At 41.7% G+C, this 18,127-nt stretch overlaps 1 protein-coding gene across 1 annotated transcript in view; it reads left to right on the top strand.

The window, feature by feature from the left end:
* The window catches only part of LOC124711953 (UDP-glycosyltransferase UGT5-like), a 105,737-nt gene that overhangs the window by 65,504 nt on the left and 22,106 nt on the right, over positions 1-18,127 (top strand). Inside the window, exon 4 of the mRNA XM_047242224.1 lies at positions 15,811-16,033. Coding sequence (XP_047098180.1) covers positions 15,811-16,033 — 223 coding nt within the window. The remainder of the gene's footprint in view (positions 1-15,810; positions 16,034-18,127) is intronic.

Raw genomic sequence — 18,127 nt, 5'->3', positions numbered from 1 at the left:
TACGAAATATTTTTTTACAAATTTTCGTCCTCGGTTTCACGTCTATAGGGGTTGCATTTTTATTTCTAGCAGAGAAGTCAAATACAAATTTTCGTTCCTGTAGCCTTTAAATGCTTTCATAATAAAATAAATTCATGAAGCTTTTCATCCTTCATTTCACTCCCTTAGGAGGTTGAATTTCCAAAAACACTGTAACTCGTATACTTTTTTCTAACCGAGAAGTCAAATACAGGGTGGCGCAGATGGATCGGGTGGTTTTAAAATACTTGTCAAACTGTCAATTGTAAAGGTATTGGATTGAAATAAAGTGCAAAACGTGTAGTTACAATGGAAGTTTATTAACAAAAAAATAGTAATGTTAGTTTTTAAAAATTACATCCATCAAATGCCCTGCTTCTCGAGCGACGCATTCTTGGAGTCGGTCCTTAACGTTCCGCATTGCCCGCTCAAGCACATCACCAGGAATTGATGTGATTTCGGTGTGAATTGCTGCCTTCAACTCCTGAATGGTCCGGGGTTTGTTCATGTAGACCCTTGCTTTTAAATAGCCCCATAAGAAAAAGTCACATACCGTGAGGTCCGGCGAGCAAGGGGGCCAATGGACATCTCCATTACGGGAAATCAAACGGCCAGGGAACAGAGCGCGTACAGCTTGCATTGATATCCTAGCGGTATGTGCAGTTGCCCCGTCTTGTTGGAACCACATATTGCCCATGTCGTAATTGTTCTCTTCAAGTTGTGGGAGAAGAAAATCTTCAGTCATGTTCACATAACGCTGCGAATTAACAGTAACCGCCTGCTCCCTTTCATTTTCAAGAAAGTAAGGACCAATTATCCCTACCTTAGAAACCCCACACCAAACCGTCACTTTGTCACTATGGAGAGGCCGTTGGTGTAGATCTCTTGGGTTAGTGTCGGCCCAGTAACGGCAATTTTGCTTGTTTACGTATCCGTTAATGTGAAAGTGAGCCTCGTCAGACATCATGATAATCAGGTTTACATCTTCCAATAACTCCAACATCTGTTGGCTAAACTGAAGCCTTTGAAGATGGTCTGTTGGGAGAATCTTCTGTACCAACAGGATTTTATAGGGGTGGAATTTCAGTTCTTCGTTAAGAATCCTTTGAAGGCTCCGACGTGACATTCCAAGAGCTTGAGCACGACGTCTCGTTGATCGACGTGGGCTCGCAGTGACATCGCGTCTCACACGCTCCACGTTCTCAGGCGGTGTTATTGTTGGCGGTCTAGGCGTCCATTTTGGAGCACATGAACCAGTAGTGCGGAAATTATGCACCCAACTCAATATCGTATCTCGCTTAGGAACACTACCGCGAGGTGGGATGTTGAAACGCCGGCGAAAGGCACGCGTCACAGCAACAATTGACTCGTTATTGCGTATGAACTCTTCCACTGCGAAAACACGATGCTCAACGGACCACGTAGCCATCGCGACTGACTGCCAGCCTGCAACTGAAACTTCCCGTCCCCCCCCCCCCCCCCCCAACCACAGGACGAAGTCGCCGAACACCTGGCTCCCCCCCTCCAGACGTACAGTCCACTTCAAAACCACCCGATCCATCTGCGCCACCCTGTACCAATGTTCCTAGATAGTTTTGAAAATGCTGTAGTAGATTTGTAATAATGACTTATTCTCAAAAAACATTTCACCCACTATTTTACTCCAGTACTGGTTGAAATCCCAAAAATTCTGGAACACTTATAATTTTAGATCGACCGAGAAGCCAAATTCCAAAATTTCGTTGTTCTAGCTTCAAATTTGCCTAACAGTGACATATTTTCAAAAAGATTTTCGTCCCCTAATTCACCCCCCTTAGGAATGTAAGTTCGAACATTCCCTTCTTAAACGTTGCTTACAGTATAAGTATCCAAATGTCAAATTCTGTCGTTAATGGTTTGGCCTGGGGAATGACAAGTCTGTGACCGAGTCAGGCACTCGTGACACTGCCTTTTATATTAGAGACCACAACACACTGTCGCTCTCAGTCGCTACTAGTGACGCTGATTGTTCTTCTTGTTTTGTTTTGACCATCCTTGAACTGAATACAGGGCAAAGTAACAAAGACGGTCCAGAAGGAACAAGAATATACTCGTATTTAGGGGTGCCGTCCCTGTAAAACAGCGACAGGAGAGTGGAAGGGCTGGTTGATTAAGCGAGGTTTTTGTAACCATATTTATTAGAACAAAGAAACTAACGGGATCCTTCTTGGCTCATTGCCTAAATTTTGATCCAGTGGTCACAATTAAAAAAAAAAAAAAACTAATGCTGTTGGGCACAGCTGCCACTTTAAGCAAACAACTCGCGCCGGGGTTGTCCACAACTGTCAAATTTTAACAACAGTTTTTTACAGGCTATGAGGAAGGGCCTAAATTTTAAAACTTACGCTAAAATTATGTCAATGCAATTTGACCTCAAAAATGATCAATGAACGTACTGTTATACAAACTCAGATGTGCCGTCAGCACCTGCTTACAGAAAGTTCTCCTTAACGGGGGACGTTCATGAAAAACGTACACTGTTTAAAACATGTGCCAAATCCACAATTTTTAAGACATGGCAATGAAATTTTCTACCATGTTTTACATGAAATTAACACATGTGCTGTTAAGTTCTGTGGATTATATACATTTAATTTTTTATGGAATTTAAAAATTTTATTTTCAAAAAACAATATATGTACCTTTTTCTCAGAAACTATTCAAGAGATTTCTACAAAACTTTCTTCGAGTAATCTATTTGCATATAGTAAGCTTCTCTCGAGAGGAAATTTGGTTATATACAATATGAAAATTTTAATAATTTTTTAATTATAGTTCTGTAAGTATAATATAAAATTCATACAGAATTCCAAGAAGTCTGCTCCATATCTCAGCTTACACTCAAAATTTCAAAATTTACTGTTGAGGCAACATTTATTGTGTTTATAGGTATAAGTGTACAAAATTTCATAGTTGTAGCCGTCATAAATTCTGAGAGAAAGGTACATAAACTTTAAAAAGCATAATTTTTAGGAAATGCAATATAAAGTTCAACCTGATGTTTTTTCTTATGTTACCTCTTCATAAAGCTTCATGTTTGTACTCAGGATCCTCTTCCCGTTCAAGGCTTTTCTTCTGGTTTCTTGTTCTCTGCCTTCTTTCCTTTACCAGGTCTTCAACTGGCTTTGCAGCTTCTGAGAGGCACTGTAAATCTATTTTTCTCAAGGTGTCTTGAGCGCAATTTCCTATCATAAGTTATAATTCTGCTTACAGTCCGACAGTAAGACAAGGCAAAAACAGAACTGCTTCTTCATCGACAAAGTAGCTGGTTTGTTATTGTTCTACGATACGGAAGAGAGTCACAGATGATCTATAAAACCAAAAGAGTGTACATCACAGCCTTCTAAATGTACACCGGGCAGTTTTACTTGAAAGTAGTACACGGAGTCATTTTTCGCCATGCTTATATTGTTGCTTCAAAAATTGGGCGTGGCAGGAATGTCGAGTCACACACAAGTATTTTTTTTTTTTGTCACTACGGGTGCGATTTCATTATTGAAACTTTGAGAACATATTGTTAAAGAGTTTTACTAATAAATAATAACTAAATTGAAAATTAACATTTTCGATCAGTTTCTGGACGACACCCATAAGGTTCCTCACTAGTAGCTAGCAGTGTCGTCCGCACTCGTTTTGACGTGGCCATGTAGAAGAATAATCTCCACCACAGTCGGCGAAACTTCCAGTGTATCACCCTCTGTAAGGCCGTTGCTCTCTCCGGCAGCAATATCGGACCGTCGTCCGTCCACTGTTTACTGCCACATCCCGATCCAGGAGACTCACTGTTCAACGTGCGTCCTGCTTGCACTCACACTCGCGTCAAAGACGCCCTCTGTCGCTCAAACGACACGGCTGCCTCGAAATTCAAGCTGCCTAGCTTCCGGTGAAGTGGTGCAGCGTGCATGATGCCATAGTTCCCGATCAGTTATAATTATGTGCCCATTTCTCTGACATCTGGCAAATACTGTCCTGGAATACGGCTGCTCGACCTGTTCACGTGGTTCTGGAAGAGTTGTTATTGTTGAGCGTCAGGAGTCACTCACTTCTCGCCCCATCATACGAGGGGCGTTTGAAAAGTCCGTGCAAAGTCCGAATGATGACACCATCGGCGCGTATCGAGGTCATGTTTAGTTAGTAGCATCTTTGGAAAGAACGCACACCAAATTTCAGCCATAATGGTCTATTTTTTGTGTTTGGAATTCGTGTGAACAAGGAAGTCGAGTGATTGGCAAAAAATGGACGAAAAAGAACTTCGTGTGGTGATTAGACATTATTTTATGAAAGGCAAAACGCCTCAGGAGACAAAAGAGAAGCTTGATAAACATTACGGTGACTCTGTACTTTCGATTAGAACAGTTTATAAGTGGTTTCAAAATTTTTAGAGTGGCCATATGGGCACAAGTGATGCTGAACGTTCTTGATGGCCTGTGGAGGCTACGACTCCAGAAATCATTGATAAAATCCATGATATGGTGATGGATGACAGAAGAGTTAAGGTGTGTGAGATTGGTAGTGCTGTGGGCATCTCGAATGAACGGGTACATAATATTTTGCATAAACATTTGGACATGAGAAAGCTATCCGCAAGATGGGTTCCGCGATTGCTCACGTTTGACCAAAAACGAAATCGTGTGAAGTGTTACATGGATGTTTTGCAGCTGTTGAGGAAGAATACACAGGACCTTAAGCGTCGTTTCGTCACTGTGGATGAAACATGGATACATTACTATATTCCTGAGACCAAACAGCAATCTAAACAATGGGTTACCAAGGGAGAATCTGCACCAAAAAAGGCGAAGACCTTTCCTTGGACTGGAAAGGTTATGCCGACTGTTTTTTGGAATTTACAAGGGATAATCCTATTCTACTATCTGGAAAAGGGTAAAACTATTACAGGTGCATATTATTCATTGTTGTTGGACCGTTTGAAAACAGAGCTGCAAGAAAAACGCCAGCGATTGGACCGAAAAAAAGTCCTTTTCCATCACGACAATGCACCAGCACACACCTCAGCATTGTGGTCGCAAAATTAATGGAAATAGGATTTCAACTCGTTTCACATTACCCCTGTTATCCAGACTTGGCTCCCTCGGACGACTCTTTGTTCCTCAATTTGAAAAATGGCTGGCGGGACAAAGATTTTATTCAAACGAGGAAGTGATTGCAGCAAGTAATAGCTACTTTGCAGACTTGTGCAATTCCTATTATTCGGAAGGAATCAACAAATTAGAACAACGTTGGACGAATTGCATAGTTCTAAAAGGAGAGTATGTCGAAAAATAAAAAAGGTTTACCCCAAACAAGTAAATAGTTTTAATTTTTGCACGGACTTTTCAAACGCTCCTCTTATCTCACACGTGTTCGATTGGAGACAAGTCCGAAGATCGTGCTGGCCAGTGAAGTTGTTGCAAAGCACGTGGAGTTGCACAGGCAGTATTTGTGCGAGCAGTATCATATTAAAATAATACATCACCTTCCTGCTGCAAGAACGGAAAGAAAGGGTCTAGTAACATTCTGCACGTGCCGAACGCTGGTTAGGGTCACCTTCGGAAACACCAAAGGTGAACGAGACTTGTGGCTTATTGCACCGCAAGCCCAATGGCCTGGGGTGGGTCCAGCGTGTGTTGGACGAATGAACTCTACGAGACAGCGCTCACCAGGTATACGCTGTGCGCTCAATCGACCGTCACTTGCGTGCAGGCAGAATCTGCTTTCATCGCTGAAGATTGCAGCTCACCATTCCATCTCCAAAGTGATCGAGCCGTTCACGTCGATGCTGTGGCGTGAATAGAAGACGGGCGACAGGTGTGCGATCCCGTAGTCCCACTGCTAATAACCCGTTCGCAACAGTTCATGTTGTCTAGGTTCACAAGCCCTCTTTTCCGCACTTTGGTACCTGTACGATATGCCACTGATTCCCTTGCAATACTACAATCCTTGCGGGCGTCTTTGCTATGTTGACGTCAAGAACTTCGTCTACAGGTGTGAGAATGTTCACGCGACCACTGATACCAGCTTCGTTGCACCACTCTTGGCTGTGAGAATTGCTTATCGACAGACAGATACAGATGGCGTTCTGATTTCGCTACATTATCTAATGGTGGAAGACGTTGAAAACATTATTGGTACATCTACTATCACCCATGTGGTATACGTCGTCATTGGATCCGAATCGACGTCTTTCCAGGAGTACTAATATTTTCCCGTCAGCGTATATAGTTGTATTTTTACATAGAACCACCGAAAAGCAGCCAAAAATGTTATGGTTCTGCAGCAACACTGCCAAAGGATGCAACATTTTATTGACAAGAGAGGTGAGATGCAGTTCATCATTGTTTAGTGTATTCAGACCAAATGAAACCCACATGCCACAGTTAAGAACGTCCAAACAGTTGCATCAGTACACAGTGGACCCCCCCCCCCCTCCCCTCCTCCTATGGCGCAACGCAGGCACGTATTCTCGCATGAAAACGATCATAAAGATCCCGAATGGCATCCTATGGTAGACTGTCTCAAGTATCTTGCGCTTTTTGTTGCAATTCGGCATTGTTCTTGCAGCCCTTGGAGAAAGAGTAGGATCCCGATTCTTCATGTCCCTCATGTCTACAGTTGGTAAGAGATCTGGTATTCTACCCCGCTAGGGCAGTTTTTGTACACCAGGGCTAGCAGGTTGCTTGGTAGCAGCTGTATGTGGACCTGCATCGTCCAGCTGAAAAAGTACATCACCATCCTGCAGTAGTAATGGCACTAGCGCTGGACTAACAGCCGGGGCAGTGGCACTGCTACTTTACTCGGCAGAAACACCAAATGTGGCCGCGAATTGTAACTGATGGTCTCCTGCGCTATGAACCCTGGGATGGGACCTATGTGTCATGGACGAACGCACTTTGGAATAGGCAACTCACCAAGTTCTATGCCATACACATGTATATCCATCATTAATATTCATACAGAACCTGCTCTCAATCACTGAAGACAATAGTATGCCTTTTCACTCTCCAGTCGGCTCTTTCACGACACCGGGGTAGCCATGCTTGGAGGTGTCTGTACTTCGCGGACATCCAGAACCTGGTCTGCTGGTGTTGGAATCTTCCACAGAAAACTGTTGAAACCATCGACACACCACCGCTACATTGTGCCCTCCTTGTGCATCAACCCTTCAACATGTTCATCCAGCTTCCTGCAGGCCTACAGTGTGACCCTGTTCAGAAGGCTGAAGCTCTTCAACAGGAGTACGTACTCGTCAGTGGAGCATGGTTCTACTCTAGAATGAATGTTGCAAACAATATTCACCTCTAAACTCGGCACATTTGCTGCCTGCAGGGTCAAATCAAAGCGTTCACAGACAGGTCTTCTGAGCGACATCTGATCGCCGGCAACCGTCACGAATGAACAACTAACTCTACAACTCTATGCACATATTATATGCTGGTGCCAATAAACACAGTCCTCGACGAAGTTGCATTTTTTTCCGGCTGTGTGACAGCGTCATCCCTTCGCAGTCTAACAAAATTCTGAAAGTGCGCACATCACAAGGACGAAGCATTGCTGTAGGTGCAACGTGTTTGGCAAGTGACCAAAACGTTTTGGACCCTGGGTTAGACCGCAGCTGATGCTTAAATCCTGTATAAAAATCATCAGTAATGGCGGCCATAGACTTCTGGTTCTACCGTCGACCTACTCAAAAAGGACGTGAAGTGGGCAGAAGTTCAGGGTATCCTCTTGCCCTGCATTAAAGACACATAACATGTATCCACAATACTTGTGCCCTGTAATTGGGACCGTGTAACGATGATCTGTCCATTGGCAAAAAATTGGGATTACTCCGTCATTCGGATTTCCAGGAGGGGTTGGAAAGTGTGAGGTGACCATCAGATAAATATTGAATAACCAACAAAACGGTAACATTCTGCAAGCCCGAAAATAGAATGTCAGGAGTCTTAAAATAGGGGAGCTGGAAAACATGAAATGTAAATGCAAGGCTTAGTCTAGATTTAGTGGGATTCAGCAAAGTGAAATGGAAAGAAGATAAAGACCTCTGGACAGACTAATATAAGGTAATATCAATACCGACAGAAAACGGTGTAATATGAGGGAGGTTCGTCATGAACAGGTAGCTAGGACATAGAGTGAGTTATTATGAGCAGTGTACTGATATGATTACTCTCACCAGAATCGATAGCAAATTACCACCTTACAACAATAGTTCAGGTAGACATGCCGGCGTCATAAGGGAATGATAAAGTGGTAGAGAAAAAATTTGAAGACGGTGAACTAATAGTTCAGTATGTAAAGAGAGGTGAAAATCTAATAATTATCATGGGAATTAAAACACTGTAGTATACGAGGCAATACAAGACAAAGTTCCTCAAGAACATGGGCTCTGTAGTAAGGCTGAAAGAGGAGAAAGGTTCTGCAATAAATTTCAGCGATTATATGGAACACAGTATTGAAAATCACAAGAGGACAATGCATGTTTGGAAACGGATTGGAGACATGGGAAGACTTCACAAAGAGCATATCATGATGAAACAGAGATTCCGAAATAAGATAGTGAATTGCAAGTCTTACCAAGAAGCAGATGTATATTCAGATCACAATGTAGTGATGATGAAAGGTGCACTGCAGTTTTAGAGTTTCAGTCAGTAGAAAAATGTGGGAAACTGAACCACTGCAGAACGATGATGTGCATTTCAAGACCTCTACGGCTGTAAAAACTATGATAACCAATAGCACAGTAGATAGTTCATTTGAAAAGGAATGGTCATTTCTAAAAAGGGTACTCACAGAAGTTGGACACGAAAATATGGGAACAAAGAAAGTAACTGCGAAGAATCATTGGGTGCCAGAACAAATACTTGAATTGATCGACGAATGAAGGGAGATAAAAAAGAAATACTTATGAAAAGACATGAATATAGCAATATTTCTTTCGCTTGTGCCTTTGTCCCGCGATCGCGCAGGGTCGACATTGTTAGAAACGAATTTGGCAAGGTTAATGCTAAGGGGTGGCCAGATGCCCTTCCTGCTGCCATTCCATAACCTCCAGGATGGAGTCGTGTACCCTTGCTGTCTGCGGATAGTGTAATCCTTGAAAGAGTGTGAACTTATGCAGATGTCTGCGAGTTGTGGAACTGAGGTGGGGCGTGAGGACCAACCCATTATTCACCTAGTGGGATGTGGAAAACCGCCCAAAAACCACAACCAGGCTGGCCGGCACCCTGACTCATTGTTAATACGTCGGGTGTATCCAATGTGGGGCCGGCGCTCCTACGCGAGTCTAGGAAGCAGTGCATCAGCACTCTCAGCTAACCTGGCGGGTTACATGAATATAGCAATCTGTCACTTAAGAATTAAATAAATAGGAAGCTATGGCTGCAATAATATTAATAGAAATCAAAAAATTAATGATGGTTGGAAGTTCAGGTTCAGCAAATAGAAAAATCTTAACAGCCTTCAATGAAATTAAAAGCGAAGTCATATTATTAGGAGTGCAAGTGGATTTCCACTGTTCAACGCATGGTATAGAGGTGACAGGTGGATACAGTACAACTAAGGCCTCTATGAGGGACAGGACCTATCTGATGTCGTGGTAGAAGAGAAGTTGGAATCAGTTTGGAGGACGTAGACGATCTATTATTACAAACACTTAACAGAGCTTTGGAATATCAAATAAGGCAAAAGGCATAAATAACATTCCTTCGGAATTTTTTAAATTGTTCGTGGAAGTGGCAACCAAACGACGACTGGTGTGCAGTATGTATGAAGCATGTCATCAGACTTTTGGAAAAATATCATCCACATAATCGAGAAGACAACATGGGCAGATAAGTGGGGAAGAAATCATACAACCAGCTCAGCAGCACTTGCGTCGAAGTTGTTTACAAGAATAACACACAGAAGAAAGAAAAAGAAAATTGTGGATCTATTAGACGATTACTTAGGCTTTAGGAAAGGTAAAAGCACCATAGAGGCTGTTCTAAGGTTTCCTTGATAAAAGAAAAAAAGGTTTAAGAAAACTGATAGAACTTTATAGGATTTGCCGAACTAGAAAAATCGTTGAATGTACAATCGTGCAAGATCGTTAAAATTCTAGGGAAACAGGTGTAAGACATAGGGAAGATGGGGAAACCAAGAGGGAACAGTGAGAATGGAAGGCCTAGAACGAAGTGGTTGGCAGTGTAAGGCAGTCTTTCGCCCCTATTGTTCAGTTCCTTGCAACGAGGAAGCAATCATGAAACAACAGAAAGCTTCGGAAACGGGATTAGAATTCAGGATGGAATGATATAAATGATAAAAGCAGGTGGTGACATTACTATGTTGAGTGATAATGAAGAAGTTAACGAAATCTGTTGAATAGAATAGACAGTCGAGTAAGAATCTATTCTTCAGATTGAGAGTTAACCGAGGAGAGACGTACGTAGTGAAGAATAGTAGAAATGAGATTAGTAAAAAACTCAACATCAATATTTGTGACTACGAGGTGGATGAACTGAAAGAATTCTGCTAACATGGAACCAAAATAAAACGTGACCGAAGGAAGGAGGACTTAAAAGCAGTTCCTTTCTAAATGAAGTCTATTGATCTCAGATATCGGCCTCTATTTGTGGAAGCAAATTATGGACTGTCTGAAAACCGGAAAAGAAGAGAATGTAGTACTAAATAAAACTTGTTGAAAAATGATGTACTGATGATAAAGATGAGAATTTTTCCTCAGAATCGGTAAGGAGACGAACTCATGGAAAACGTTGACAAGAAGAAGGGGCAAGATGATAGAACATCTATTAAGACATCAGGGAATAACTTCCATAGCACTTGAGGGACCTAGCAACTCTGAGATGAAGAGGTTGACGCCAGCGAGAAATTCGTGATGGGCCACATCGAACAGAAGAATAGTGATCCAAAAAAATACTATGTGCCTATAGTTGTAATTTAAATTATGTCTTTAGTGCTTATATCTAACCTATCTCAAAAACCATTTAGAAAAATCGAGTTGCCACTCAACGACATAGTGGTACAGTTATAAATCAATAATACATTTTAGAAACTTTGCAGTGGTTATACATAGCAGGTGTTACACTCAATCAAACTCTTCCACGATAACAGCTGCACAACGTGTAATCTGTTCTCCTCAAGATATATGCTAGCAATAGTTTTATGAAGTACTTTGAAGTGCTCTTCGTAGGCTCTTTCCAATGCCACGAGGAAAAGTACATTGTTCCTCTTTAAAAATAGTCTGTTTCATAGTTTGTGAGCTATAAATTAAAACTAAATCAGCGTACGTTAACAAATTCGCTACGTTGTTTGCTATACCTTAGTGAAACCCGCACTCCAATGTGCGAGTATTTAATTGTTCTGGGCATATTTTGAGTAGAGTGTCTTTTCTGCCTCACCCTGCACTGTCTATGTATCATTTATGATCCTGTCTTCGTCCGAGTAGTCTGACAGGATTACGACCTGAGAATTTCGATAAAACTGTCTTCGTCTCTTTGGTAAATTCTCAAGCTTTTGTTTACGCTTATGATTACTTCTTGAACTCATGGACAGGAAGGTGACTCCAAGTTTCATCAAACCTCACGAGTGTGAATGTAACGTCCTGATATTATTCCTAAACAATGTACATTGAAATATTTTCTGCGTACAGTTTTAGTCAACGTTCGGCAAATGGTGGCACTTAGCACGCAAAGTGCTTTGTAATATCTAGTTCCTCGTTCAATTAGTACGTCTTTAATGTTAGAGATGTCATGCACATTCGATTTTAGGTCTGACTTTTCTACAAAATTGGTTCCATACGTGTCGATTTCAAGTAACAGGACTGAGATAAATTTAAATTCTCTAACAGTACCAGAAAATTGGAACGGATTAAGCTATAAATCAATATTTTTAAATACCAATGCTGAGTCAGTATTGAATTTACCCAGTTTGGTTTCCTAACGATACAAATGAAAATACCGAGTAATGAGAGGTAACTTATCCATGTATTCTATACCATATTAATCATTCACGCTGATTCAAACAGAAACGGCATGTCCCTTTTATTTCAAATGTTGTAAACTTCATCCAACCTCTTGTAGAATATTTCAAGGGCATTACCAGTCACAAGATTAGAGTAATCGCATTTTATTTACAGTTTGTTCACTATGTCATGGTCGATTTCTTACGGGACGGGGGGAGAGTGGAGGTAACAAGCTCCTCCCACCAAAGCCCAACACACTGACAGTTTCGAGGGAAAGGCGAAGATGTGAAGAGGGGAGTGGGGGGCAGAGGGGGCTGCACTTTCCTCACGAAATGCTGACACTACACTTGTGCTTACTAGTTAGTCACAGCACGGCATTATAATAACTTCGTAATGCCTATAGAATACATAGATCGCACAAAACACACAAAACGACTGTTTTGGCAGCGACCAGACACAAAATACTTGTGCTCCAAAGTCCGACCTGTACCGATTTCAGCCGATTCAGTGCTAGAGTGATTTCATTATAAGTAAATAGTGGTGGGAGGGTAAAACGTATATGCGAATAAACATAGGAAGGTTACAACCTGTGATTATAGCCAATAATGTGAGAACTATCTATATTGAATAACTCGTTAATGTCATTCTAGATTGATCTTGATAACAGTGGAACTTTAGTAGACACGTCGAGTAGGACAATTACGTTTTATTATTATTCACCTGTGATTCTTAAATGTAGGTCTCATTACTGATCAGCGGATTTATGTTCCTGTTGGAGCACAAAAAAGACGAACATGTTCTTCTTTTAAAACTTTGACAGAAAAGTGGGGATCCAGCTGCCTCAGTCCTTATTCCATCTCCTTCACCAAAAAATTTGGTGTGGGAACATATTCGTATTCTTATAACATGAAACAGTCTAAATCCTTTTACCCTGCCTGTCTTTGTAGTTAAGCCTTCATACTTAGTGTCATCCGTTCACTGTTACTGTCTATGTCTCTCTCCCAAAGTTTCATTCTTCTCCCAACGATTTACGTTATATCCCACTGCCACTGTCTCCTCTCTCACTACTGCTTTCATCCATCTCTCTTTCTCTTTCATTGCCACTTTCTGTCTCCCAACATAACTGTCTCCTTTCTCTTTCACTCCCACTCGTCCCGCCAGAGCCCTCAGTGATTCACAACCCCACAACGGGCCACAGCAGTCCACCCACCCCACTGCCGCCCCACACCGAACCCAGTGTTATTGTGTGGTTCAGCCCCCAGTAGAACCCCCCCCCCCCCCCCACACACTGAAGAACGTCTCATACCAGACGAGTGTAACTCCAAATGTTTGCGTGGTAGAATAATTATGGTGTACGCGTACGTGGAAACGGTGTTTGCGCCGCAATTGCCGACACAGTGTAACTGAGGCGGAATAAGGGGAACCACCCCGCATTCGCGGAGTTAGATGACTCCTCTCTCTTCCAACATCACTGTCTCTCTGCTAGGCTCTTACTACACGAAAAAGTGGGAATATGTTAACCTGCTAAAATTTTTGTTAAGAAAGGCGTAATGAGGGCTAAGGCAATTAGTTCCCTACTTTTCTGTCAGAGTCTTTGAAAGAGGAACATAAACGCCCATTTTCTGCTCCAACAAGAGCATTTTTCCGCTGGTTCCCTCCTTTTCTCTACTTTAGGTGAGTAGACTTCAGATAGATCATTTATATACTTCGACTCATTTAACACATATAAACAACAAATAAGCACGCATAATAGAGGATCAGCGCTAAATCGTCTGCTTTACACTTTTTTTCTGGATGCTCATACATCACAAGTCATTCAAAACTCCCGGCTTTATTGAATTTGCAGTCTTTCCAATTTTAAATAATTTGCAATAGTCATTTTAAGGTCCTTCCAGGCATGTTAATACCTTTTTTTGTCCATTTCTTACTGCAGTACCACTTCGAGCATATTTGTATTACAGAGACATCACGTAGAGTTTTATTGGTGGAAAAATGCTGACTAAAAACACAGTTTGTTGACCTCAGATCGTCTGCGATGACCCTAGAACCACTATAATGTGTTCACTACATCAGATGGAACTACATTTAGACGTCTTTAAATTAGTGAATATTTTAAATGGACATGTACGGTAACTTCGAACCTCCGGATTTCGGTAACGAATAATGATACCTATAAAATTTTCGAAGTTTCCCGAGAATATCATGTTAAGAACATACGGTAGAAGTTCCCACAATCTGCCATGAATAGAAATTATAGAAGTTACCATCACCATGGTTGGTACTTGCGCACCCAGATACTACGATGTTTCGGAGTTTTGTGAGGAGCAAACGGTGCTTGCATAAGCCGCCTAAGGTTCAGCCTGGACCACACCTAATGCTAAAGAACCAATCGTTTTGTTGAACTTGCATGGGTTGAAGAAAGTGTGTAATATTTAAATTTTGACCCAGTACTATAGGATAGATAAAGCTTGCCTTTTTTCCGATAGGTATACAAATGTTCGTTACGCCAAGAGCTATCCAAAACACTTGATCTCATATCTCTACGATGAATAGAATCCGACATATAACCGTCTAAATAATCGCATTTTCGCGCGCGGTGTTTTTGGAACCCACTGGTAGAATGTCGGTCATCCACGAACCGATGAATATTCTCTTTTTCAATGGATTTGCCTTCCTGTGCTCATAGTTTCCACTAATCTCATATTTCACACTGATTTCCGTATCAGGTACCACAATTCTGTAACAATCAAAAATTTACTGTCTCACCCCATGCACGCGAGAACGAATAATAATAATAAATTATATACTGTCAAGAGTACAGTTCCCAGCAACTGTCTCCTAGGTTACCAAAGAACTTAGCTGCAGTAGATATTTCAAGTTCCATACATTTTATAAGTTCGTTATAAAAACCATATCGTACTGGCTGAGTTAAACAACATTAATCTAACCATAGTCTCTCATGCGCCTCGCATGTGGACACAAGAACGTCAGAACAGTGCTTTTCATATGTCTGCTTCATTCATTCCCGCGCCGTAGAGGACACCATTGCCCGACTCTTTACTTACAATGGTGAATATTTTTTTTTTCTTATTCGACCATATCCTTTCGATTCCAGAATGTTTTATGTAAACCATTTTATCTAATTGAAATCTTTCCTTTTCAACTTAAATCTACGTTTTTACATGTCTGTATAGTTGCTGATTATAATTAAATTGCAAGTATTCATAGAAGTCCAGTATGAACTATGATTATCGTACGGAAGCGGAACTTGGTAGATATTATAACGCGTTAACGCGGAACCGATTTACGTTAAAAAATATAATTCGACTTTTGGCCTCCAGTTGCAAAGTGGCGCTTTGAATGCACGAAAGACGTATAGGAACCCAGAATGATACGCCAAGGTACCGAGTTCGAGACTCGGTTCAGCACGTAGCTTTAATCTGCCAGGAAGATTCACGTATAGAAATTTTTCCGTAATTTGTAACGTATTAGGAACGGGACGTGGCCAGGAAAAGTCAACCAAGTGAGAAAGGCATAACGTTAGTTTTATTATTAGCTACCACCTACACAGCTTGTTCAAAACGAGCACCGGAGACGTCGACGAGGTACTGTACTGTGCCAAGTTGCAAATCGCAACTAGTGACCAAAATTGGAACTAGGTTTTTTTCTTATTAACGCATTGGCATATATACGAAGTTTCGCTGCCATACGGTAATTACAGTCCAAACTGGACCTCTGCGAGTATCTGCACTTTAATTACCACGGTGTTGATTTAACTGCTTCGTTGTGTTTTGAAGGATCTGAAGAAACTAATGGACGCCGCAGAGGACGGCATCATATTTTTCAGTATGGGTTCTGCTGTAAAGAGCTCAGATTTTCCCGAGGAGAAGCTCCAGGCCTTTATAGGCGCGTTCTCCAGGCTGAAACAACTCGTCCTCTGGAAGTGGGAGAATGACACGATGCCTGGAAAACCACCGAATGTACATCTGAGCAAATGGTTTCCGCAGTCTGATTTGTTAGGTAAGAGTGCCTGTAGCTTTCTTTAAAACAGATTCATTGGTGTCCATGTTTCCACGTAGCTGTCACTGGTCATAAGTAAGTCTGTTGTGTTTTTGATGAGTCTTGGGTTAAATTTAGAATAACCCACTATAAATAGATAAATCATTTCTGTAACTCGTATTTTATATTTTGTCATGTCCAACATAATGAATAGTCCATCTATAGAACAATAAGTATGCGATGAGTATACCTTGTTCCCTCTCGTAACCAGTTATACACTTCTTCCTCGTCTGTTCTATCTACCCGCTCACCATTTTCTACTCTATCTGTCCGCTAAATTTTTAACGTATTTCTATCAGCTTTCGGCTACTCTGTGCATTCACGAAGAATTTAGCGCAGGAAGTACCGCTGAAACCGTTCTTTAAGGATCTCGCAATTGTACTGCCCCTGTCATTAACTTTCTCGCTGGGTTTGGGGTTAAAAAAGTTCACTCAGGCAAAACATCTTCATCATTGTCTACCCCGATAGCTGAGTGGTCAGCGTGACGGATTGCCGTCCTACGGGCCCGGGTTTGATTCCCGGCTAGGTCGGGGATGTTCTCCGCTCAGGGACTGGGTGTTGTGTTGTCTTCATCATCATTTCATCCCCATCCGGCGCGCAGGTTGTCTAATGTGGCGTCGAATGTAATAAGACCTGCACCAAGGCGGCCGGCCCTGCCCCGAAAGGGGCCTCCCGGCCAATGACGCCAAACGCTCATTTCCATCTCCATCTTCAGCATTTACGTCACCAATGACAACAGTAAAAATTACTTGCGCTAAGCACCGTACAGGAGAACAGACCAACTCACCATGGTTGCATGTTCCATTTTTAATAGGCTTCTAGAAGACCTGAGAAGGCTGGCCGCTTGTGGCCGAGCGGTTCTAGGCACTTCAGTCTGGAACCGCGCGACCGCTACGGTCGCAGGTTCGAATCCTGCCTCGGGCATGAATGTGTGTGATGTCCCTAGGTTAGTTAGGTTTAAGTAGTTCTAAGTTCTAGGGGACTGATGACCATAGATGTTAAGTCCCATAGTGCTCAGAGCCATTTGAACCAGCCAAGATCTGAGAAGAACAGCAGAGGGTCAAGCCCCAGATCAAGTTTGATAGCCCTCTTCAAGGTGCAAGTTTTATTCTGAACGGCAGTTATTGGTATTTTGTCATAATATATAGTTTATTTTCATATACTGTCGCAAGAAAGGGTATTTTTTATTTATTTTACACGTTTAGTTGTGAAGGAACAAATTCAGGAGGAAATCTCCAAGGACATGGAGCGTGTCAGAACATGATATTACAACATAAAAGCAATAACAGATAAAACAAAATGCTTATGAAACCAAAAAAGACAAGCCATAAGTTTATGTTAACGCAATCAACAATATAACACAGGAATCAGATTAATTTTTCAAGAAATTCCTCGACAGAATAGAAGGAGTGACCCATGAGAAAACTCTTCAGTTTCGATCTGAAAGCGCGTGGATTACTGATAAGATTTTTCAGTTCTTGTGGTAGCTTAATGAAAATCGATGCAGCAGTATACTGCACACCTTTCTGCACTAGAGTCAAGGAAGTGTGATCCAAATGCACATTGGATTTCTGTCTAGTATTAGCTGAGTAAAAACTGCTGATTCTTGGGAATAAGCTGATACTGTCAACAAGAAACAACAGTTTAGAATATATATACATATATTGAGAGGCCAATCTCAGAATAATGGACTAGGGTCGACAAGAGGCTCGCAAACTTACGCTACTTATTGCCCAAACCGCCCATTTCTGACCCAAGAAAATCCTATGAGAATAGGAAGAATCAGGAATCTTGTAAAACATCAAATCTCCGACATCGCTGCTGCCGGTAGAAGATCGTTCAAGAACTGAACCAAAGACGATTGAAGAGAATCCTTCAGCGTGACAGAAGTTGTCAATTCCCTCCAGCACTAATTCAGACATTAGACGAGTCAGTGCCAAGTCGTGTTGGATAATCGTGGGGGCCGTACATGATATTAGGCAGGTGTATCAGTTCTTTGGTTCTTCGGTGTATAATGGGGCAGTTCTTTGTATTTATGGTCCAAGTTTCATCAAG

This window comes from Schistocerca piceifrons, chromosome 8 (genome assembly GCF_021461385.2).
Source record: "Schistocerca piceifrons isolate TAMUIC-IGC-003096 chromosome 8, iqSchPice1.1, whole genome shotgun sequence".
Lineage (NCBI taxonomy): Eukaryota > Metazoa > Arthropoda > Insecta > Orthoptera > Acrididae > Schistocerca > Schistocerca piceifrons.
Note: the sequence above shows the minus strand (reverse complement) of the source record. Positions and strands in the feature narration are given on the sequence as shown.